At 37.6% G+C, this 23,703-nt stretch overlaps 2 protein-coding genes and 2 non-coding genes across 12 annotated transcripts; 1 reads left to right on the top strand and 3 right to left on the bottom strand.

Moving 5' to 3' along the window:
• The first annotated feature begins 4,865 nt into the window (after nucleotides 1-4,865).
• LOC116251134 (protein SIEVE ELEMENT OCCLUSION B-like) lies at nucleotides 4,866-11,729 on the top strand. Its single transcript, XM_031625220.2, has 7 exons — nucleotides 4,866-5,137; nucleotides 6,317-6,418; nucleotides 6,617-7,071; nucleotides 7,394-7,503; nucleotides 9,030-9,169; nucleotides 9,729-10,250; nucleotides 10,562-11,729. The coding sequence occupies exons 1-7, from the start codon at nucleotides 4,967-4,969 to the stop codon at nucleotides 11,501-11,503; spliced, it is 2,442 nt and encodes an 813-aa protein (XP_031481080.1). The 5' UTR covers nucleotides 4,866-4,966; the 3' UTR covers nucleotides 11,504-11,729.
• Nucleotides 11,730-13,207: 1,478 nt separating this feature from the next.
• Nucleotides 13,208-16,008, bottom strand: LOC116249571 (protein MHF2 homolog). 9 transcript variants are annotated; one of them, XM_031622702.2, is made up of 7 exons: nucleotides 15,785-15,982; nucleotides 15,638-15,686; nucleotides 15,497-15,537; nucleotides 15,339-15,381; nucleotides 15,154-15,207; nucleotides 14,902-15,064; nucleotides 13,208-13,599 (listed from the first exon to the last, which is right to left on the bottom strand). In XM_031622702.2, exons 1-6 carry the CDS (start codon nucleotides 15,806-15,808, stop codon nucleotides 14,958-14,960), a joined length of 318 nt encoding a protein of 105 aa, XP_031478562.1. In that variant the 5' UTR covers nucleotides 15,809-15,982; the 3' UTR covers nucleotides 13,208-13,599; nucleotides 14,902-14,957. The 9 variants fall into 9 exon arrangements, with proteins under 9 accessions (XP_031478562.1, XP_031478564.1, XP_031478565.1 ...); XM_031622704.2 differs by having other exon boundaries at nucleotides 14,902-15,061; nucleotides 15,785-15,942; XM_031622705.2 differs by lacking the exon at nucleotides 15,497-15,537 and having other exon boundaries at nucleotides 15,339-15,374; nucleotides 15,785-15,994.
• Nucleotides 13,750-13,907, bottom strand: LOC116251800 (small nucleolar RNA snoR137). The gene has a single exon (XR_004171857.1). It is a non-coding gene; the product is annotated as a small nucleolar RNA snoR137 (small nucleolar RNA).
• Nucleotides 14,362-14,504, bottom strand: LOC116251799 (small nucleolar RNA snoR137). Its single transcript, XR_004171856.1, has one exon. It is a non-coding gene; the product is annotated as a small nucleolar RNA snoR137 (small nucleolar RNA).
• Nucleotides 16,009-23,703: the final 7,695 nt, after the last annotated feature.

The following is a 23,703-nucleotide window of genomic DNA, read 5'->3' as shown; positions in this document are numbered from 1 at the left end:
CGGTAGGGATGGTACCTCGAGGCATAAAAAACATATTGTACATTATAGATGGACAAGGGGGTTGGATGGGTGTTTCGGCTCTGATCTAGGTGGCAGACAGAAATACTCTTCCTGCTCACTCTAGGACTCGTCTACCTTATAAGTCATTGTGTGTTGATATGTTTCATGGGCTCGGCCTCCTCAAAAACAAAAACAAAAAAAATCTTGGCTCTTACCGCTAGTCATAGGAAGTCATCCCCTTGCATTTACAATGGAAAGAGGTCCCTAAGAAAGAAAATAAGAGGCACATAGCTGGCAGACCCCGGATCTGCTAAGCGTCATTCTCAAACAAGCCGGATCCAACTCCACTGTCCTTTCTCATTTGTGGACACCAGGCCATTCAATCTCACACATTTATGGACCCTTGTCGGTATCATGAGGATCCATCTTCAAACTCATATTCAAGTTCCCACTACGACCCGACCCTGTTATGAAAGTCAGCCTAGAGTAGCCGATTCCACTCTAAATTGGTAGCAAATCTGTTACCTCTCTTTATTATTTTGCTTAACTATTTTAAGAATTTTTTAACCATTTTTAATACTGAATAATTTTCATTTTTATTAATACATATATTTTTATATGTGTATATATATTTGTGTTTACTTTAAAATATGATTTCTTGGACATTTTTTGTTGGTCGACGTACAAGTTCAGATGTGGTTTATCTTTTCATGATAAGCAAAGTCTTGGCGCTGATTTCTTGATTACCTAGGATGGTCATCTTCTTAGCAAACTTTATCTTTCTTACCATCCTCTTAGCAAACTTTATCTTTCTTTGAAATTGTCTTCTTCTTGTACTCTATCTCAGTTTCCCACACACACACACACACATATATATATATATATATATTCATTTAGCCTATATAAAAACTTCTAAAAACTATATTTTTGCCCCATGTCAAAATTTTAAATTATAGTTCAACTTTCCTAATAAAAATTTCTAGGTCTGCCTCTGTTGGATTGACAATATAAGTTCCTTATTTCGTCGAACTCCTGGAATTCCCTTCCTTACTTTCATGCAATTTTCCTTTGCTTCCCATTTTCTCTTAGTAAAATGGTAGGTGACAGTAGTTGTTGCACAAAAGATGGTTTTGGTTTCAGAGACTTAAAGTGGACTCCATCAAGTTAGGATGTCAATGGATCAGATTTGAATCAAATATACCCTTAACTCTATCCATGTTTTCGGATATTTACATATTTGGTTTTGTATTTGGATTTGAATACCAAGAAAAAAATGTTATGTCTGAATCCAAAATCCAATTTTATAATCCAAATCTTACCAAAATCTGATTTTTTACATTTATATGAACCTGAACTGGATTCTGAACTGAATTTGGCCAAGATACTGGGGATGTCAATATATTCGATTTAATATCCAATTAAGAAATTGGATTCGGATTTAAGAAATGGCACCCGATCAGATTCGGATTTGGATATATATAAATATTGGTGCAGATTTGGATACGGATTTTGATCGGATTTATTTGTAAACAAATATCTTATATCTAATGCTCTTAAATTTTGAAAGTTGGTAAAATTTGGTTCAAAATTCAGATTCAGGTACAGATACAGATATAAATATAAAATTCAGATTTAGATTGAATTGAGAATGTGAAATCAGATTTTTTATTCACATCCGAAAATGTGACTTTTCTTTATTCGTATTTGAATCCAAAATTTGATTCCAAATATGTGAATGTCCATAAAAAGAAAATGATATGATTAAGGGCATATCCAATCCATTGACGTCCCTACTAGCATCAACTCTTCATCTCGGATCACATTTCATTTACCAAAAGTTGTTCCATTATGGGCCATTCTTATTCCTTTCCCTTTTTCTATGGGTCCTTTTATAAATAGCATGTATCGTTTTGCATTGTAATCCTGACTCACTCTTTCCCCCCTTTACTTTCAAAACCTTTATAAATGAAGTCGCTCTTGTACACCCAGTAATTCGAAGCTTAGGTTTGAAGCCACATAGTTTCTTACCAAATCATTTCTCTTAATCATTATTTTAATGCTAAAATCGGTCTCCGATTACTTAGCAAAACGTTTCTCTTAATCATAATTAAATGGGTCATAATTAAACAAAAACTTAGCTACCCTTGAGTAGGGATGTCAATACATCGGATTTACATCGGATATCCGATTGAATCATTCCGAAAAAATTGAATATAGAAAAAATTTTAATATCCAATTGAGAAATCGAATAGCATTTGGATGTGAGGAGGACATCTGATTGGATCTAGTTTCAGATTCGGATATGTATAAGTATCCAATCTGATGCAGATGCAGGTTAAGTCCAAACAGCCCCGTTAAGTGCAGAAATTTAATTGGATTTGGATTCAGAATACAGTATCGAGACCAAGTCTGGAATCTAGCTTCTGAAATATCGCATGCATTTAATTTTAGCATGTTCTCAAAAGTGAAAAGGAGGACGGCGAAGCGTAATGATCAACTTCTTTTGTGACGCCCGAGGAGACAAACACTTGTAACTTTCCCTTTAGTGCCAAAGATGTAAGAAGGGATCTTTTCCTTTTTATTCATATAATATTTTTATTTTAATTTATTAAAAAATCAAACTCTTTAGGGTGTGTTTGATAGACTCTTGTTTGAGATCAACGCTGATCTGTGATCCTTTTGTATGGGACTAAACAAACATTGAAGTTTACCATTATATGAAAAAGCATTTTATGAATTTGAGGTGTAATTAATCCATAGATCTGAGATTGCCAATGATCTTAAATTGCTTCTTACTGATGAGTATGGCAGATTCCAATGAATGAGCGTTGGGAGATAGGCTCCTCGCCATTTTATTTTCAAAGATTGGTATATGTGTACATAAAAGAATACAGGATGACCCAGTGATTAAACACAATCAATGCAAGAACTTATTAGGGACAAAACATGCCTTGGCCAAAATTAGGTCTGGGCATCGGGCCCGATAAGAGTCGGGCTCGGGCTCACCCGATTCCAGAAACCCGAGCAGGAGCCCAGCTCAATGTTTGAAACTTCGGCTCGATTAGGTCTAGTTAAAATTAAAAAAATAGGTTTTAAAATATAAAATAAAAATTTTTAAATATAAAATATATTTTTAATAGTAAAATATATATTATTAAAAAATAAAATAATATTAAATAACTTACTAGGCTGAAGCGGACCCACTAGGGCAAACCTATATGACAGATTACATATAGCACTTACAGACTTTAAATTGCAGAACTTAAATTTGCACGGTTTTCATATTATCTTGATCTGACGCAGCCTTCGTTCATTGTATTTGTACGTCATTTAAGAATGCCGAGATTCTTGCGGGGGTAGGTTTGGATGGATAAAAAGAAAAAGAAAAGAGAAAGCGAGAAAATAATAAGAAAGAAAATGAAATGAACTGAATTATTATAAAATCTTGTTTAGATAAAAAGGAAGGGAAACAATACCCTTATGACCTCTATTTTGATTGTAACTGTTTTTTGTATCTCTTTTGGCTTTATCTCTCTCTCTTCCTTTGTTTCAATAGCAGTAGAGCCGGAGAAGCAGTTCTTGGATGATACTATGCCTCTAGAGAGAGAAGTAGGGCTGCGCACAAGCCAAGTCGAGCCTGAGCTTAGCCAGCTCGAGAAGTAGGGGGTTGTGCAAGAGCCGAGTCCAGCCCGAGCTTGGCCAGATCGAGAAGTAAGCGCACGATCTGAGTTGAGCCCGAACTTGGCCAGCTCGAGCTCCGCTCAAACTCCAATCGAGCTCCTTATAGCAAGCTCAAGCTCGACTCGACTACACAAAATCGAACTCAAACTTGACTCACTTGACTCGTTTAGGTGTTAATTCGTATACATTGATACCAACCTCTGCACACTGTTGAGGTGTCGCATAAAAGTATACATGTTTTTGGTGTCTCAAGGTGTTGTTTCTACTGTATTATAAATTAAACATTGATACCAACCTCTGCACACCAACCCCTCAAAAAAACATAACTACATAATTATTTCATTGAAATAATGTTTAGAGAAACTGCATTCATTTTGTGCAATGTCTACTGATTATGCCACCAATTGCTAACGACAAGCCTTTATCATCCCAACTTGATTATGAGAATTAAAATTGACACGAAACTTAAATGATTCCTTCACAACCTGTTCAAGCGCCAGAATTAGATGCTAAATGAATCAATTCCCATGAAACCAAGAAATGTAAACCGCGGCATGCTTTTCTCTCTCATATAAAAATTAATTTTGAAAAATTTTATTTCAAATCTTGTTAAAATTTTGAAACTTTGGCTCATCCAACCAAGATTCACGCTGAATCATGGCTCCACCCGTAGCGCCGCCATAGAGTCTAGAGATAAAAAGGAAAAGAAAAATAGGGGTCTAGAGATAAAAAGAAAAAGAAAAATGGAAATTTAAGCTGCTTGGGCATCGCCCCCAAGATGAGATGTCACGTATTTATAATTGCCAAGCACATGGTCACCCTGTTCTATGTAACCCTACCATGTCGGCACCAAGCCAGTCTGCAGTGCATGAGACATTCACTCCCAGGCTGCTGCTTGCTTGTGGAGTGAGTTTCAGAAAAAACGACCGGCGACCGAAGCACGGATCAGCCAAGACAGAAATAACGTTTGCTCATGCTTAAATATGAATCTAAAGTCAGGAGAAAGATAAAGGTGGAAATGCAAGGACACGGTCCCAGATGGAATGTTTTGATATTATTGAATGTAAAGCACGAAAATGGCGGCCCCCCTCAACCATAAAGAGAAACAGAGAAAACCCAGATAAGAAGCAAGGGATTTGATTCAGCTGGCTTTGCTCACTTTCTCCCCACTATATAAGCTCTTCCTTAGATTGCATGTTACTGCACCCATACTCCTTCCCTTCTACTGCTTCATTCTTTCTAAGTGTGTCAGACTTCATCAGACAAGGAACTAAGAAGGAAAAGAATGGCACGTAATCTGCTGAAGTATGGCTCGCGCCTCTTCACGTCAAGTGATGATACCGGAGTGATGAAGCACGTTGAGGACAGTCACAAGCCCGACGGCCGGAGTTTCGACGTCAAGCCTGTGCTCGCCGTTGTCGAGCAGATCTTCGACCTTACTGCTCCTGCTTCCATTGTAAAAGCCAGCTTTCTCGATTTAAGATTCATTATAGTAGCATTTAAAGTTCAGTTTTATTTGTTACAGGTTCTTATGAATGTTGGTCAAGGATGCTTGAACTTTAACCATTTCAAAACCTTAGGGGTCATTTGGGGGTCGTTTTGGGGCAGGGACACTCCCAAAAGTGTCGAACTACCCAAAAAAATTAGATCATATTCATTGGATATTAGAACTAGTGTCTAATGAATGCGTCAGAATTTGATATTACCATAGTATCCCTAATACTGAGCAACCTCTTAAGGTCCGTTCGGCAAACCGTTCGGCAAATGAAATAATATATAGCTATTTCATAAATATGTATTGAGGCAGATTTATAAAACATTAGAATTATATGTTTATATATGTTTCAAATATGTATGAATGTATTTTAATTTTTGAGATAAATTCATAAAACACTCACAAAGTATTACATTTACTAAACGACCTAAGAAATCTTTGACATTTAAAGTATAGAAAGTTTAGTGAACTCAAAAAACAGTAGCAATTATTTTACTTTTAGAAAGTAAATTAATTTTTACTCTCTCTACCTTGCAGTCGGAAAGCCTGCCAAAACAAGTATAAAAATAAAAGTTGGGATTTTCAAGGGGATCCAAATTCTAGGTTTTAAGGCTAGAGTTTCCAGTTAGTGAGAGGAAATTTAAAAAATGATAGACCCGTTTTAGAGTCAAAGGCAAAAATTAGGATAATTGGAAATTTTTCATTTTATAATTTCATATCTTTTGTTTCTTATAGCTGCTACCATAAAACAAATAATGGAGGCCCATCAGCACCAACATCAGGAGCATAGCTAGAACTTTTTTTTAAAAATGACCTAATAATATTTCAAAACTTATATAGGGGCTAACATTATTTTTCCAAAATTTCTACGAGGGCCAAGTCAACAATTTTTGAAGCTACAAGTGTAAAAAATTTTTCTGCCTGATCGGATCACGGTCTAATGTCCAGACCACAGCCACTCCCTTCAGCACAGTACGCAGGCGCATCTGTTTCTGCACATCAGCATCTTTAGTTCTACTCTATCTTCTACTAACTTCTTCTTCATCTTGATATCCTTTTGTTGCCATTGGTCACAGATCTCTGGTTCTGTTCTACAGTTGTTCTGCCTTACACCAAAGAACTGTTCTATTTCTGTGACAGACTACTCGGATTGTGCCAGCAGCAGAGGATGTGACTGATGTCTCAACTGGGGTTGATGCTCTGGACTCATTGGGTTGCACCATCCACAAGATTGCTTGTGAGGTAAAGTCTTCCTGTCAGATTTTGAAATAGAACTCTACTGGGTCTTTTGGTAATAGGAATACTGTTGTAGAATGACATTCACAAAACAATAACCAGTAATTTATGAATTTTTTAGTGAGACATTAACAAAATTTTACTGCTACTAAACACCCTCTACATGCATGTGTGTACGTATTACAATTGTTGGCCTGGTTGCAGATAACTTGTAGGTGCTCTGGCAATGGGGATGGACATGAAACAACAATGGTGCTCCTCAAGGGCCCACTCAGCCACTATGAGTGGGATGCAAAGGCGGTGCTAGTGCTGGCCGCTTTTGCCATGACCTATGGTGAGTTTTGGCTCACCAGCCAGCTTCACGCAGTGAACAATCCCTTGGCCAAGTCAGTGGCAGTCCTCAAGCAGCTGCCGGAGCTGTTGGAGCACGTTGACACCCTGAAGCCGCGGTTCGATGCCCTGAACAACCTGTTCGCGGAGCTGCTGGCCCTTACCAGGTGCATCATAGAGTTCAGTGACATGCCCAAGGACTACATCTCCATGGACACGCCAACCCTGAAGACAGCCCAGGCTTACATCCCAACCGCTGTCTACTGGATCGTCAAGAGTGTAATCACCTCTTCTTCACAGGTCATTGGGCTCATTTGCATGGGTCATGAGTAAGTACTACTATACTGTTTGTCTCAAATGTGCTTGCTGCAGTGAAAACTAAAAGTAAGTTGAAGCCCAATACTCAAGGATGGGCATGACGATTGACTCAAACCCAGACAAAATGTCTGAGACAACCCTAGTAGACCAGTAAAGTTTATCAGTTTTCCTCTGAAATTGTAGAGATTAGGTCTAATAAACCATTTCATTCCAAATACATCAATAAAAATCTAGACTGTTTTATCTGAATCCAATTTGAACACCATCCATCTATATGCCTGCCAACATCATTGTTTCTTATCAATTGTGCGGTCTAATGCTCCATTATTTCAGGTACCTTGCTTCAGCCTCAGAGGCTTGGGAGCTCTCTAACTTGGCTCATAAGGTGAAGAACATACACGACCACCTAAGGAATCTACTGAAAAAATGCCTTGATCTCATAGGTCAGCAAAAGGAACCCTACTGATGCATTTAATGAGTGAAACTATCTACAATTTAGTTTTCAAATTTATTGAACTTTCACTCGATGCAGTGCAAGTTTCTTAAAGCATGTTACATGTTCGGGTCCCGAACACTGAAATGGGTGTTCATATATGCAAATGACCAAAATACCCTTTAGAAAAAAGAAATATCCTTTTTCAAAAGGATGAAATGCCCCTCAATCATGTGGTGGCTTGTGAGGGGTCACGAAGCTTGCGTTCAACCCCAAACGCCCGTGGCGTTTACCATTCTTATCGTATATCATGCACCTTCTCTGTCTTCATAAAAAACACTGTGATGTTAGTGGGATCGATAGCACTTGATGGGACCTGCTGCACATTACTCCACCGCTACTTGTGGGGAGTAGACCAGTATACTCCATCTGACTTAGTGTAATCGCTCTCGCACTCTGCAAAAATACACATCAAATTGTGTCCTTTTGTTGGAAAGTATGTCTATCACCTTGGCCTTACGGCAGAGAATGTATGGCTGGTATTCAACAGTATGCCGCTTTCAACTTAGAGTCTTCTAAGCAATGTTATCCGTATCGTACGATACGGACGCGTATCGTACGATACGTATCGTCTGTATCAACAAAAACGATACGACACGCCTACAATACACGATACGGAGGTGTATCGTAGACGTATCGCCCGTATCGTACGATACGGGCACTGTATCGTACGATACGGTCGATACACCCCCGTATCGTACGATACGGGGGAAAAATGGCAAAAGGGTCCGATGGCCCCTTTTTTTCATTTTATTTCAAAAGATATGCTCCTCTCTCTCTCTCTTCTTGTTTCTAAACATTGCAAGAGACGTGGGAGGAAGAGATTTTCCTCATTTGCTTTAAGTTTTGCCCGTGAGATAGCTTTCTTTCTCGTAGAGGGCACAGTGGAAAGCTTGGAGAAAGAGGGCTTTTTGGATCATGAAAGATGATAACTATGTCTATATGTTTTGACTTCTGAACTTATGAATTGTGATGTAATCGAATACTCTTCGGCTGCTTAGTATGTTATTTTGATTTTTGAATGTCTGATTTCTTATTTTGGAATGTGTTGTTCATATTCATACTTCATAGTTCATACTTCATATACATGAATGATGAATGTTCCTTTAAATACATTTTTCTTGATTTTTTCTTGTTTTTTCGAATTTATTTAAAAATTTTCTGATTTTTTTCTATTTTTTTATAATTTTTTAATATTTTTTACAAATTAAAAATTAATTTTACGATACGTTACGATACATTTACGATACGTTACGATACGGCGTATAGGTCGGCCCGACCGATACGCGATACGATACGCCAGTGATAACATTGCTTCTAAGCCAGCCGGCCACCTCACTGGCTCTATGCGTAAAGCTCCTTGTTGGCAGCAGCCATGGCTGGTGCCTGATGGAATTGAGTTGCACTTATGGCATGTCAAACCTTTATGTCTCTATGGAATCCTTTTCCTACTTATGCTAGAGTTGATTGTATCAGATGAGAAGAGGCAGGAAGAATCTTACCATCTGCTTGAACGTACCTTCCAAACACCACATCTTGATAACATGAGGCTCCTAAGGTTAATGTTCCCTTCACAAGATGACTGCCCCCTCATTCTGCGCGATCCTTCAAAAAAGGTCAGCACTTGCTTTTTCATCTGTTGATCAGTATCAAAAAATTTGTTAGTCTAGGCTGGTTGAATTCAGGAATTAGGTTAATAAACTTATAAGGGTGATCATGTGTATCCAAATGTTTTTCGAATGAGGGAATTGGTGGACTGCTGTTGGTCCAAACATGATGGTTGTTAATACTGAAAGCAAAGGATGATTTTCAGTTCATTCCCCAAATTCTATTCAACAGGAGATGAAGTGTCTGGGTATTATTGATCCACCATTATGGAGAAACTGAATCACCATCTTTTTTATTTTTCATTTCCTACCTGGTCTCTACTAATTGATGGGGAACATTGGATATGCTTTAACAAGTACGATACATATTGCACCAACAATAACTCTTTGACTGTACCTTGGTAGAAGATTGGATGCAAGGCCTTCAAGTTGAGGAAGGTCAAGAATTCAATGACATAAGTATCCTCTCTGTTGGCATAATACTGTAGGCGTCTATTTGACCTCACATTGTCACAGGGGACAAATTAAGAAAACAGGCCTGATGCTTATTATTCCCTAACATTTTCAGGTAAATATCGATGTGTTGCACAGAAAGATGGTGGTACTCTTGATCTCGGAGTTACAAATCAAGCAGGAAGAGCTCTCATTTCTTGAGAAAATCTATCGAGATACCCATGGCCATGGGTATGTCCCTGCATATGAGCTTGTATGGGTTCCTATTGTGGACCATGTTGTGCCACAGTCCTCGATCACCAAGCCAGGCGCCATCAAGCTGACAAGCGACGAAGACAAGGTTCTGCTAGCCCTGGCAGCTAAAATGCCATGGTACACTACATACCCACATCCACACCATAACTCAGCATTTGTCAGATACATTAAAAAGGAGTGGCACTTTGTCAAAAATAAGCCTATTTTGGTGGTCTTAGATGCACAAGGGAAACTTGCAAACCGAAATGCTTTGTATATGGTTTATATCTGGGCCACTGTTGCCTTCCCCTTTTATAGCTCAAGGGAAGAAACACTTTGGAAAGCTGAAACGTGGAAGTTCGAGCTGGTGGTGGGATACTTGGACAACAAATTGTCTCGTTCGGTATAAAGCCTATCAACCTTCCCAAAACTTCTGCTTCTTCTTCTTCTTCTTCTTCTTCTTCTTCTTTTGCTGGCATTGTCTATCTACTTAAAATGGAGATCGATAAGAAGGGCCTCCTAGCCCTTGGGAGGTACCTCGAGCAGCAAAGGGCACACTGTACATTTTATTTGACTTCAACATGCTATTCAAAGGGGATTACACTTTAACCCCAAGTTCAATATGCTTGGGCTGCCTAGGCTGGTTTCCTGTTGCATTCTTATAGAATGAACATATACCCACTTCTAACAGTAGCAAATTGATTTAAATTACAGATAAGTGAAGGCAAGTTAGTTTGCCTATATGGAGGAGAAAGCATTGACTGGATCAGGTACTTCACAAAGGAGATGGAAAAAATCATGAAGGCAGCATCAATTAACGTGGAGATGGTATATGTAGGAAAGAACCACCCAAATTTCCCAGTCAAGAAGAACATTGAAGCGATCAAGAAAGAGAAACTGAGCGGGACATGGGACTTCGACACAATTTGGCTCTTTTGGACAAGGCTGGAGAGCATGATGCACTCCAAGCTGCAGAGTGACAGGAGCACAGAGACCGACCAGATACTTCAGGAGGTGATCACACTACTCACCTATGGGAACAGCAACTATGGTTGGGCTATGGTAAGCAAGGGCTCTCTTGAGATGGTGAAGGCTGAAGGCAAGGTGCTCATTAACCTCTTGGACAACTTTGATTCATGGAAGGACAAGATTGGCACTGATGGATTCGACAAAGCATTCCAAAGTGGCCTCGTTCCTCTCCAATCTGCGGATCACTGTGTTAGACTTGTGCTCCCCAGCACCAGTCCTGTGCACAAAGTGTCGTGCCCCGAGTGCAGGAAGATCATGGAGAGGTACCTTCTTTTCCAATGCTGCGATACCCAAGATGATTCGCGGGGCTCGGAAGAAGATGCTGCGGCTACTGCAGTTGCAGGTCTACCTACAGCAGCAGCTACTCAAGCTGCAACTTTGCCTTCGACTGTTCCTGCCCAAGTTGTAGCTGCTTCTCCACCAAGTGCCGGTGTCGTTACTGCCCAAGCTACAGCTGCGTCTCCAGCAGGTGCTGCAACTTTTCCTCCAACTATTCCTGCCCAAGCTACAGTTGTGTCCCCACCAAGTGCTGGTGTCGTTGCAGCGCAAGCGACAGATGCGTCTCCAGCAGGTGCTGGTCAATTTGTAGCCGACCTCTTTGCCAAGTCGCAGCCCCCACGACCCTGATTAGCTAGCTCCAAACTGACATCCAGTGAACAGTTCTCTACTAAATAAGAATCTGTAAAACAAGTTTTTCGATTGGGAGCGTCGACATGCTTTGAGTGCTTCTAGGTTGCATGTCCTTTTGATGCAGTAGTCCAGGTTCCCTTTAATGGAACCTGAAAGTAGCTCTGTCAGTGTGCTAGTTGTTAGATGTGACAAGAACGACGAAATAAAATCGCTTTACCGTGAATGTTTTTTTGGTTGGGTTCACCATGTTGGTATGATATTTTTCTACAACGCCATGGCTCTTTTAAGCTTCTCTTTCGCTCGAACCCTGCACAATCCACAATGGTATCCTGGAACACAAAAAGTTAACTGCGGAAAGAAATTTGCAGGACAAATTAAATTGACTGGAGAGAAGGTTGTGCACTCTATATGACCCACAGCCAAGAAATGTCATTACTGACAACAATGTTTATCGTCTGCTACGATGGATGCTTACAGAAAGGGATAATATGAAATGAATACCTCCTGACCTACAAAAACCTAAGAGAGAGAGAGAGAAAGAGAAAGAGAGGACTTTCAGTTCATTAAAAGGGCCAGCGGGCGAGGGAGACAGCTTTCACTTCGTTGTCTGCTGAGCTTGTTCATCGGTAAGGTTTAATTCAACTTTGTTTTGTGATTTTACTTTCTTATTGATATGGAACCTAGGGTTTCGTTTTAAAATTTTGACCCTCTCTTTTTTGCCCGAGTACTACCATGTGTTGATGTTTGTAGGATATCATCTAGAATTTGCTCATCCTACAAGATAATTTAGAGCAACTTATGATAAGGTAAACTATATATAAGTGCACAAAACTTCCGTGAGTCGTCCCACATGAGTGACTTGTCATGCTTTTCTGAACGTGCTTTGTTCTAACTTTACTACGTTGGGTTAGTTTAACTCATGTAATTAATACTCGGAGAGCTTTTCCTTGTCAATATTCTCTTAAATAGCTGTTCCAATCAAGAGCTGATGGAAAATTTTTAAACAGAAATACGTGTACTTACTGTGTATCAGATGCGTAGTTGCCAATAAACTTGTCAGTGTACAAAAGGAGGCCATAAAGAATTGGGTTCCAGCATAAAGAGAGATTAGTTTCGGCGGTGAATCTGTCTTCTATTTCTCATAAAATCAAGATATAAACTAGGTGGAACTCATTTTCGGCACAAACCAAGATCTTGGGGTTGCATGATGCATGTCAACATGGGCGTGCAGGGGCACCAGCCAAGACTGCATGTGAATTGCCAGTGTACAAAAGAAGGCCATAAAGAAGAAATAATTTAAGTGGTGAATCTGTCTTCTATTTCACTAGGTGGAACTCATTTTCTGCACAAATTTCTGCACAAACCAAGATCTTGGGGTTGCATCATGTCATGTCAACATGGGTGTGCAGGGGCACCAGCCAAGACTGCATATTTTCCACTTGGTTCATATTATGAAGTTGTTAGATCTTTTTATGTATAAGTTTAGCAAGCCTATCGTCCTGTGTTTAATCCAGTCAATCGTATGACCACAAATTGGATGCTGCTTTTACCCATATCAAGTTCTCCGTTGTTCGCAAGAATTAGCCATCAATATTTTTAATTATTCCTTCTTTTAGCAAGTCTTTTTTTTTCTCCATACCGGTTCCAACTCGGAAATTGAAATTGGAAGGTCTTCGTGGTGAAGAAATAAAGGCGTGCATATTCAAGTACAAACGAAACCGGAATACTTATATTAATTCTATGGCATCAGCTTTTGCATCCTGGAGTTTCTAGAGGGTCTCAATCCATCCGATGCAAATTGCAACTATGGCAGTTTTTTCCTTTATTCTTGTCTGTATGTATGTTTATTATTCTGTGTTACATTCTTAATCTCACAATTTGATGTTGTAAATGGCTTATTTCCTTCCTGTTGTTCATACATGGTTCTTTTTGGCATGAAAGAACCATGATCTCTTTTTTTTTTTCTAACATGCTTTGACAAGGAGATTCATTCACAGCTCACTCATGCTATACATGTGTAATGGAATCCAACAGAAATACAAGAAGAATCAAAAGGGGCGCCATAAGTGTGAGATGCAGCAACTGTGTAAGGCCTGAAAAAAAAAAATTCAAAGTGTCATTAGACAAACTGCAGAACAGAAAAAAAAAATTGATAAGCAAAACTCATGTTCCAATTAGCACAAGTGAACATGAACACAGCAAACGTATAACGTCCAAAGACAGAGAATACAAATTAAACACATTCATATACCAGGAGACAGGTAACATGATGCTAGAGAATTTGGACAAAGCAACATGCTGTTTAATACTGGCATTCTTACTTAAAATTAATGTATGCTACTTTCCAAAAAACTTCCTGCTTGTTTATTTGAAGGATATCTAAAAAAGGGAACGAAGCAAACACGATATGAACTTCAAATCAGATATTTTAGATGCAAAAGAAGGCAAGCAGATCATACACACCACAAGGTGCAGTGACCTATTTTGCACTCCCAAGCAACATAAACTATTATTTTGGAGAAAGACTGAATAACTAACATTGCGTGTATCAATGGCTTAGCAACGATAGATTTTTCTTACAGCAATTTTTGACAATTAAGCCTGGTTTCAGTCATGACTTTAGGTTCGTCGAAACAGGCCATAGAATGTTGTCCAATAAACATGAAACGCAAACCCTATTAAAATGTAAAAACGCCTTGGCAAATACCATGGCTTTTTTACACTAAAAACAACAAAAAAAAAACAGAAAACAACTTTTTACTTTAATTTTTAGAGAAATCATGATTCAGGAGTAAAAGTCATAACGAATGTCATGAATTGCACGCTACCACTAAGAATATACAAGATATATTTCATGATGTACCAGGAGACAGGTAACATGATGCTAGAGGAAGCAACAAGTTGTTTAAAACTGGCATTCTTACACAGAATTAATTTATGCTTCCCACCATGAACTATCCCTCAAACAGAATCCAGAAGGAGCTCAAAATGAAGGAAAGAAGCAACAAAAAGCAATAAGAAGAGAACACTTTAAAACAAAACTAATTTTCGCAGGCAGATCAGAAATGATGACAAGAATGTTTTTCACAATTAAATGATCTGCATTGCGAATTCAGGACGAATTTCATTTCTGCTTTTGTTGACACATTCATTAGTAGGTGGCTCACAGGAACCAACTAAAGAATGCAACGCCTCACAAAAGCAATCAGGGAACATACAAACCGTTTAGAAGCAACGATACCAAGATTGTGTAAGAAAAAAAAAGCCTTGCCCATTTAAACAGAGCAGTATTTAAAACATAAAAATGAGAACTCCATAAATTCTCATAAATTATTCTCTGAATAAAGCATGTGCAATGCAAAGGATTCAAGAAAAATGCGGGACAGAACCATTACTTAAAATATTTAGCACTCAGTTTAACAGTTCCGTTGATCTTTCATGGTACAACATCTCAGAAGTCCAACAACAACTGAGGCAGAACCCTCTCCAAGTGTGTGGCTTCGACTTTTTCGAGACCTTCAGCTTCAGCAATAATGGCAGCACGTTGTACGGCTTCTGCTAAAAGACACCATTTTCATGGTTACAGCGTGAAGGAAAGATCAACATAGTTAAACAAATCCGAAATAACACCTCATTAAAAAACTCACCAGCAACGAAGATCCTAAGAAGCTCGCAACTCAGTTTAAGAGCATTTGCATTCGCTGAAAAAGTTAGAAATAAAACCCATGAAAATGCATCTCAAAAGAGAACCACCATAAAGCTGAAGGTCCATAACATAAAGTCCAATCTGCAAAGACAATAGTTATAAGGATCGAGGAAGCATAGCGCGCACCAGTGGTAGGTCTTCTCCTCTTCTTCGACGCCCCGCCTACAGCCTCCATATAGTTATGAAAAAAAAAGAAAAAAATTAGGAAGGATTTTCCCGTCTCTGATCAATAAGGAAGTTAAGACCCCAGAAAGTAAAAAGAATGGCGGCACGCATAGCCATACTTCGTTCTGGAGATCGTCTGTGCTTTCACCCCTTTCGCGATCTGCAGCGCGTCCCCATCCCCGTCAGAGGCAAGCGGAGAGGATTGAGTGGGAAAGGAAGATGGCAGCATGAGAGGAAACAAGGATGAGAAATCACCTCACCTTGTGTTTTTCTCCTCCATACCAGCTTAAAGATCTCATGAACCGTCTCCTGATCCCGTTCCCGAATAACACAATGAGCATTAAAATGAATAAACACGCATCTCCCCAATACAGAAACAGGAAGACACTATATGCGAGATAGCTTACAGCATCAAAAGGGTTATCGGCCATGGAAGTTGCGTGCGTGTAAGAAAGAGAGAGAGAGAGAGAGAGAGATGGCGTCGCCCGCCGGCGCTGCTACATGCTTCCCCTCTCTGAGCTTCCCTATATATGGACGGGGACGAACTCCATCCAGCAAAGCCCTAGCCGTCGCTTCCACGCGCGGCTGCGGAACCTTCAAATCGGTTATTGTGGATCGAACCCGGTTCGAATTAGGAACTTGCGGTTTCCCTTGGGCTTTTGCTGTAGTGGTCCATATTTTATGGGGTCCGAACCTGATATTTCCAGGTCCACCGTCGTGGGTGTGATTACACGTGCAGCGAGGTGAAGAGGTCGCCTAGTTAAAAGTTGACTCATTAATGAGTTCAAGTCAAGTGATTTGCTGCTTAAACAATGATGTGTAGTGATTTTTTAAATATTTGATTTTATTTTTTAAATTAAAAAATTGGTATATTAATGTTAATTAATTATGTAAGTTTTTACAAAAGCTGGACAAACTGTTAAGGCTCAATTTGACTTGAAAATGATGTGTAGTGATTTTTTAAATATCTGATTTGTCTCTAGTATTTAATTAATTGTGTAAGTTTTTACAAAAGCTCATTCAAGTTTGTTGACCTTTAATCGAGTCGAGCTTGATTTATGGCAAAGCAATAGTTCATATTTCAAACAAGTTTGTCGAGCCTCAATCGAGTCAAGCTGGATGCTTCTATCAAGCTATTCTCAAGGTTTCATTAATCGAGTCGAGCTCAAGCTGGCTGAATGGCTCGACTCGGCTCATGTTCATCCCTACATGTGCTGATAGGATCCATCTCAAACATTAAGATCGTAGCATAAAAGAGGCATTAATAAAGTCTAGTCAACTCGAGCTTGATTCGAATTTTCTTTGGTTGAGAGCTGAGTTCGAATTACATGAACTTGACACATTTAAACTCAAGTAAACATGTTTCATCTAGGTTATTTTTTCTCTTCTATAATTTTCAAACTTAAAATTAAGGAAATATATCATGTCTAATGGAGATTTTGTAAAAAAGAGCTTAAACAAGTTCAGCTTGAGCTGACCTTGTATAGCTTGACTCAAACAAGATCGAGCAGAGCAAGATATGAGTTTAATCAAGTCGAGTCGTACTAAACAAGTTTGAGTTCAACTTGGCTCGTATGCAGCTTTGAGTGTAGATCGTGGAGACGATTACCATGTGGCTATACAATGAAATACAAACATCTCGGTCTCAAGGAGCATCGGGTAGCTCGTTAGGTCGATGACACCAAAAAGATGTACCTTCAGTTCCCTTGAGTGCTATACTCTTAGGCCCTTTAAGGCAGAGTTGTATCCGGTTGATGATACACTATTTCTATATTATGCCACAAGAGTAGAAGTGTACAATGAGTCGAGTCAATTCGAACTCGATTCAAACTTGCTCGAGTAAACTCAACTCACGCTGCAAGCATTGATAGTACTAGTAGATGAAAGGTACTTACACCTCTTTCTCTCCCTCTTCCATTATCATTATGTTTCATAGATATGCCTTCCATCAAGTTAAGTTAAGAGAACTAAAGACTGATTTTGGTCTTTCCCTTACTTGTTTTGAGTACACGTATTTCACCATCACACGATTTAATAATATTTACAGATCACACTAGTCAAATATTTTGAACAATTAAAGCCATGCATGCGCACCAAAAACGTAACATTTAGATACATTTGAACTCATTTGCCGCTCTCCTCTTAGTGCGAAATTGCTTCATTGAGAGTGTTAAAGTTGAGAATATAATTCAAACTTTTTTTTCACTTGCCCTGGACTTCCTTCTATAGTAACTTATAAATGCAATGGTTATTGAGCATCTACACCCCATCTCACCAAACATATGAATAAGTTTTCCATTATATGACATTGAATATCTACGTAAAGAAAATTTATAGCTATTATAACGTCCACCTTACATGATTTTGATAATTAGGATGTCAATATGTCTGATTTGGATTGGATATCCAATCAAACCGTTCTGAAAAAATTTGAATAAGAACAAAAATTAATATCAAATTAAGAAATCAGATCAGATTCAGATATAAGAAATGACATCTAATTGTATTCAGATTTCGGACTCGAATATATATAAATATCCAATCGGATTGAGATAAAATTCAAATCGGATTTATTTTTAAATAAATATCTTCCATCTAATGTTCTTACACTTTAAAAATAGGTCAAATTCGGTTCAAAATTTGAATTCAGATTCAAATATGAATGTAAAAAAACAGATGCACAATAGATTCAGATTGTAAAATCAGATTTCATTCAAATCTTACTTTTCTTTGTGTGTATTCGAATCCAAATATGTGAAAAAAGTAGATACAATTAAGGATATATCTGATTCAAATCTGATGAGTTGACAGCCCTATTGATAATAATTGATAATAATATTTACTTTTGTTAGAAATGATTGAGCCATATTTCATGAGCATTGAACTTTTTCCTTTTTCTTTTGTAATGATAAAACGTTAACACTATTTTGAAAAGTTTAGTTTTGTATCTAACATTATGAGGAATATTAGGGAACTTATAAATAGAGGTTGTTAAGTGATTGTTTGTCTTAGTTTCTAGCACTTTTGGGGCTAGAACTAAAGTTGCTAAAAGGCATATTAGGATCCATGAAACCAGAAACTCGAGCTTGGTGTAAGAGTGGGGCGATTTGTTATAAAGACCATCTAAAAATATTATGCTCTACATGTCATATCACTGTATTAGTTTCCTTTTTTTTTTCTCTCAATACTCAAATTCAAAAATTGCAGCAATAATTAAATCAATGTAGCAAACCAGAATAATTGCCTAAAATTGAGTTAAGTTCTACCAAAGGTTGAACCGATTGAAAAAGAACAACAGCAAATTATGAACTTAAAAAGTTTTCATTTATGTCCCTCAACAGTACCACGTCTGCAAGAAGTCTCATCACTTAAGGAATGTTTAACCACAAACCATGTGTATCTGTAGTCTCTAGATAGATTCATAGTAGCTAGGTGCAAAAATCCTGAATGTATAGTCTAAATCCACCAATACATGCAAACATTTACACCAAATATAAATTTCACAGGGGCAATGCAAAAATGCAAAGACCTTGCCAAGCCAAGGGTTTTTTTCTTTATATGTTTACCTAAGAAAAACCATCTTTTTGGCTTGCTTTGGGGCTTGGGTGAGTTTGGTACATCATTCAACTCAGGTGTCACGTTTACATTTGCAGCCTAGATGAATTATATATTGGAGTATGACAATGACCATGAGATTTGAACCTCAAATCCCTGGAGTGTGAGCCGCCTTGCCCACCTAGTTTTGTATGTCCCTTGCCTTATAGAAACCAAAAACTAGGAATTTCAGTCATAAGAATAATAAATTGTGGCATTTATTGTTTGTTTAGGATCAATGTTATTTTAAGGTCTCATACGAGCTTCATGAACTCAACATTTTCCTAAGAAATCTTATCGCACGCACGTAAAGGAACTATTAAGTCCACGTTGTTCGATTAAGTTGGACACATCTTCATTGTACCACTGATCTGATAACATATATTCCAATATGAGATATGACTAAAATGCAATTTAACCTTATGACCCAACATGAGATATGACTAAGATTCAATTTGATAAAAGCATGCACAAAGTTTACTCAAGATTATTGTGACATCACTATCCCTCCAAGCCAATGGAGATGGTATGTTGTTTTTGGGTGGATTATGCTTGGGTTGTTTCTTTGTCAATGAAACAAAACCCTATCCATTGCGGAAAAACCATGGTTCATTTGGCCTTCATAGCAGCACCCCAAATCCCAATATCAATAGTAGTTTTTAATACCATCAGGATAGCACCCTCCAAGTTTCAAATGGAGGACATGATTATTGTACGCCACCCAACCCATTGCGCTACCTAGGGGTGGAGGTAAGTGTGGGCTCAGTGGGGCATCTAAAACCATTTTTTTAATGATTAGATATGGGTAGATTTCGCTCCAATTATATAACAGCCCCACGAGACCTGAGTCACTAACTTAAGACTTATGTATTTAATGCCCCATAGACAAAAATTTCTGGGTAGTGAGTTGTTAACATGGAATTGGACATGTCACATGAGCATTACAAGAATGAACTTAATTACATGTGCTCGAATGTGAGATGGCATGTAAACAAAATACTTACAAATTGAAGCAGCATTTACTACAAATTATATCTAATGCATGATCGTGTAAAAATAGTATTGAGTTGCTAAAAGCAACCACTCAAACATGCACATTATGTGAAAGTTTCTCAAAGTGAAATAGAAGAGAACAATGATATCACTACTATATGCAATAGTAAACCAAATTCCTCCACGTCGAACTAAATAATTGTACAAACGGTGCCTCCTAATAGCCACGATTTTGTAACAAGAAAACCATAAACTAAACATTTTTAGTTAATTTTCTATTATAAATAACATCTTGAAAACAAGGGCAGAACCAAATTTTTTTTTCATGGGGTACTAAATATATAGCTAACAAATTTTCAGTTGACTATGACAGTGACTGGATCTCATACTTCCTCATATAATTGGACTCAAGTTCAACCAAGTTTGTACACTGGATTATACTTTCAAAGAATGAGTTTCATAAAGCATACGCCCTAGAGCGATGCCAGTTGCCTTTGCCCCTGCTTAAAAATCAAGTGATACAACTAAACTGTTAAAATACATACATTTTCTCTTTAATAAGCTATTAGATGCAATTTTTGAACTAGTGGAGTGGAACAAGTGTTTTTAACATTGTCATAGATAATATATTCAACCATGTTAAGGCTGAATTGCTATGGATGAAAAAAAAAAACATCTATATTAGACTCTTTGTATTGTACATTATTTAGACTTGACTTAGGAAGACATAAAATGATTTAATTGTTTGAAAAAGGAGGTTTAGAATTGAAAGATAGTTTATTTTCAATGGTTACTTGGGGGAAACCACCTTTGGCATAAAACCTGAAGGTCATATTTATATGCTTTTAAATTTCTGGCTTGTTTTAGGGCCTAGGTGGACTTATGATACCCTTTAACTCGATTGTTGCGTTTGCCACCGTCTGCAGCTTAGAGGAAGGATAAAGTTTGAAAGTAGCATGAGAGCTATGCCAATCAATAGTGTCTTTCTGCCGTCAGTTTTTTCACTTTGAAGGGTATCTATGCATTTAATGAAAAAAATAAAATATACAATCAATGTAAAACAAATTATAAATTGAGCGAAAATATGGGATGTGAAATAATAGTCTTCGGTATGTCATTCTAGGGTATTGCAAAGAATGGTTTATTCAAGTGCATTATATCACTTACTTCAAAAATTGATGATAAAAAGTCGGATCAGATCAATTCCTAAATTATGTAAAGGCAGTTTATCATACTCAAATCAGTGGAAGTGCTATGGTTTTTTGTCTAAGAAGACTCGAGTTACCAGCTTGGGGGCTGATGTAGGCACCCTATATATATTTTAAGTTTTCCAATGAAATTTTATGGGTTGATGTGGGCCCCATGTATCTCTACACTAGCCAGGACCCGGAGGCAGGGAGATGGTGGGGCCTTTGGGCCCGTTTCGGGCGGTGGGATTAATACCTCTCGCCCACCTGAAAATGCAAAGAGAAAAAAGAAATTGCCAAATAAGAGTCATCAAATTTAATCATTTTTTGTTATTTATGTTACTTGTCTTGTAAATTATTTTAAAAAGCTTACATTATTTTTTTACTTTTTACTATGATTGATATAAGTTCTCTGCCTTGGTTGACTTTAGTTTCAGATTTTTACAATTCAAATTAACATGTCTTACATGTAATACATTTAGTTGTGGATGTTTTGGAAGGATAATTATGATTAATTGATATTTGTTACATTTTCACCTGATTTTTTTTCATAAAACTTATGTACATCATTTGCATGTGTTGTTCTATTATGCATTAAAGTTTTTTTCTTGTTTGTTAGCCTGAGAAACGGCACCGTAGTCGAGAGATTTTTTAATTCGTTCCCATGATGTAAAACTCCGACGTTAGTACCACACTTCCAGATCAACACACCTATGCCTGTTTTGGCTGGAGATGAGGCACCACGACCCTTATCAGGCACATTAAAGTTGAATGACAAGGTTTTTGTAAATATGTTTTGGGAAAAAAGAAAGAAAAAAAAAACAAAGTGAATATGATGAACCCATCGAATTGAAAGAAATTAAAATTGATAGTTGATAGACGACTGGTTTCTCATACGAGTGTCACGGGGCACCGAGTGTCAAGAGGCATCAATTTCTTGTGTTGTAAAAGGAGTAATCACTAGTACAGAGGGCGGCTAGGGGTGAACACGAGCCAAGTCGAGCCCGAGTTTAGTCAGCTCTAGCTCGGCTCGACTAATGAAGCCTCGAGCTCGACACAGCTCGTTCTCGAGAATCGCTTGATAGAAGCAACTCGAGCTCAACTCGGCAGTTACGTGTTGAACTTGAGCTCGACTCAATTAAGGTTCGACAAACTTGTTTGAATAGAATTGATATTCATCGTTACGTATTGAGCTCGAGTTCGACTTGATTAAGGCTCAACAAACTCATTTGAATAGAATTGATATTCATCATTACCTATTGAGCTCGAACTTGAGTTGATTAAGGCTTGACAAACTCATAAACTTGTTTGAATATATCAGCTTGATTAAGACTCGACAAACTCGATTAAGGCTCGAGCTTTACTCGGCAGTTACGTGTTGAGCTCAAACTTAACTCAATTATTTGAACGAGTCGACTCATGAACTCGAGCTTGACTTATTAAGCAAATGACTTGGCTCGAACTTGTTCACAAGCCGAGCTTTAAAGTGTCGAACTCGAGTAGCTCGATTCATTGTTCACCCCTAAGGGTGGCACTACAAGGTACCAAAAATGGCCTTAGACCTTGGGGAATAGAAGAAGGAGGAAGGTTTCAACCTTCCTGATGGTGTGATCTCCTTCCACTCACCCAAAACCACAATTTTGAATGACTAACTGATCACAATCATATTGTTTTTAATGATGATGATAATTTTACTTATATAAGCTGATATTAGTAATCATATTGTTTTTAATGATGATGATAATTTTACTTATATAAGCTGATATTAGTAAAATTATTAGAATATAAAAACTTGTGGAGAGTGCAGCGCTTGTTCTTCAGATTATACAGGAAACAAGATCTTAAATGAACATAAGGTGAGAATATTTGTAGAAAAAGAAAGCTAATTTATAAAAAAAATGATGAAGATGTTGAGGACTTTGAATTGGTCGATTCTTATCACCCTTTTCATCTCATCTTTCATTTAGTTTATCTTTTTGGGTATGACTTTAAGTTGTAAACATCATGTTATAATTAAAATGGCGAGAAATTTTGAATTGCTTTCATGTAAGTATATGTCCATGAATGCATGTATGAAATGAACACAACATTTTATTTTATCCATGTGAATATTAATGTCACTTTTGTCATTAAAAATTAATTTAAAAGTTGGTATTGGAGTGTTCCCAGTTTAAAAGAACTATAATATATTCTTGTTGCGTTGGCTTACATGTGAGTCTCTTAGTACATTCAAGTCACCTGCGATTTATTTATGAGGTTATAATTGCCTATGCGCTCTAATATCACGTCTTTTTCTCACAACACAAGTTACTGAAAAAACAACAAATTAAAGTTGTATTTTAAAATTGAAACCCATTTTTATTAGAAATTATTCATGACACTAGTGAATTATAGGATGCGTTAATTGTGTTAAAAAACAAAAATAGTACATGTACTCAACTGAAGTGTTGCATTAGATTGTTGCGGATTTATATTTTCTTTTATTTTGATCAGTTTAAGCATTTTATCTTAGAAATTCGATTTGCATAATCATGCATTTATTATTTCACTTT

The sequence above is a fragment of the Nymphaea colorata genome, chromosome 3 (genome assembly GCF_008831285.2).
Source record: "Nymphaea colorata isolate Beijing-Zhang1983 chromosome 3, ASM883128v2, whole genome shotgun sequence".
Lineage (NCBI taxonomy): Eukaryota > Viridiplantae > Streptophyta > Magnoliopsida > Nymphaeales > Nymphaeaceae > Nymphaea > Nymphaea colorata.
The sequence above is the reverse complement of the archived record's forward strand: the minus strand, read 5'-3'. Positions and strand labels throughout refer to the sequence as shown.

Bases quoted from the DNA above. Each gene is read 5' to 3' on its own strand.
- LOC116251134 (XM_031625220.2), top strand. From the start codon at position 4,967: ATGGCACGTAATCTGCTGAAGTATGGCTCGCGCCTCTTCACGTCAAGT. The intron at 7,504-9,029 runs GTCAGCAAAAGG...TGATTGTATCAG, and splicing joins AAAATGCCTTGATCTCATAG to ATGAGAAGAGGCAGGAAGAA. The intron at 9,170-9,728 runs GTCAGCACTTGC...TAACATTTTCAG, and splicing joins TGCGCGATCCTTCAAAAAAG to GTAAATATCGATGTGTTGCA.
- LOC116249571 (XM_031622700.2), bottom strand. From the start codon at position 15,808: ATGGCCGATAACCCTTTTGATGCTGTAAGCTATCTCGCATATAGTGTC. The intron at 15,208-15,338 runs GTGCGCGCTATG...TAACTTTTTCAG, and splicing joins GAGGAGAAGACCTACCACTG to CGAATGCAAATGCTCTTAAA. The intron at 15,065-15,153 runs GTGAGTTTTTTA...GGTGTCTTTTAG, and splicing joins TCTTAGGATCTTCGTTGCTG to CAGAAGCCGTACAACGTGCT.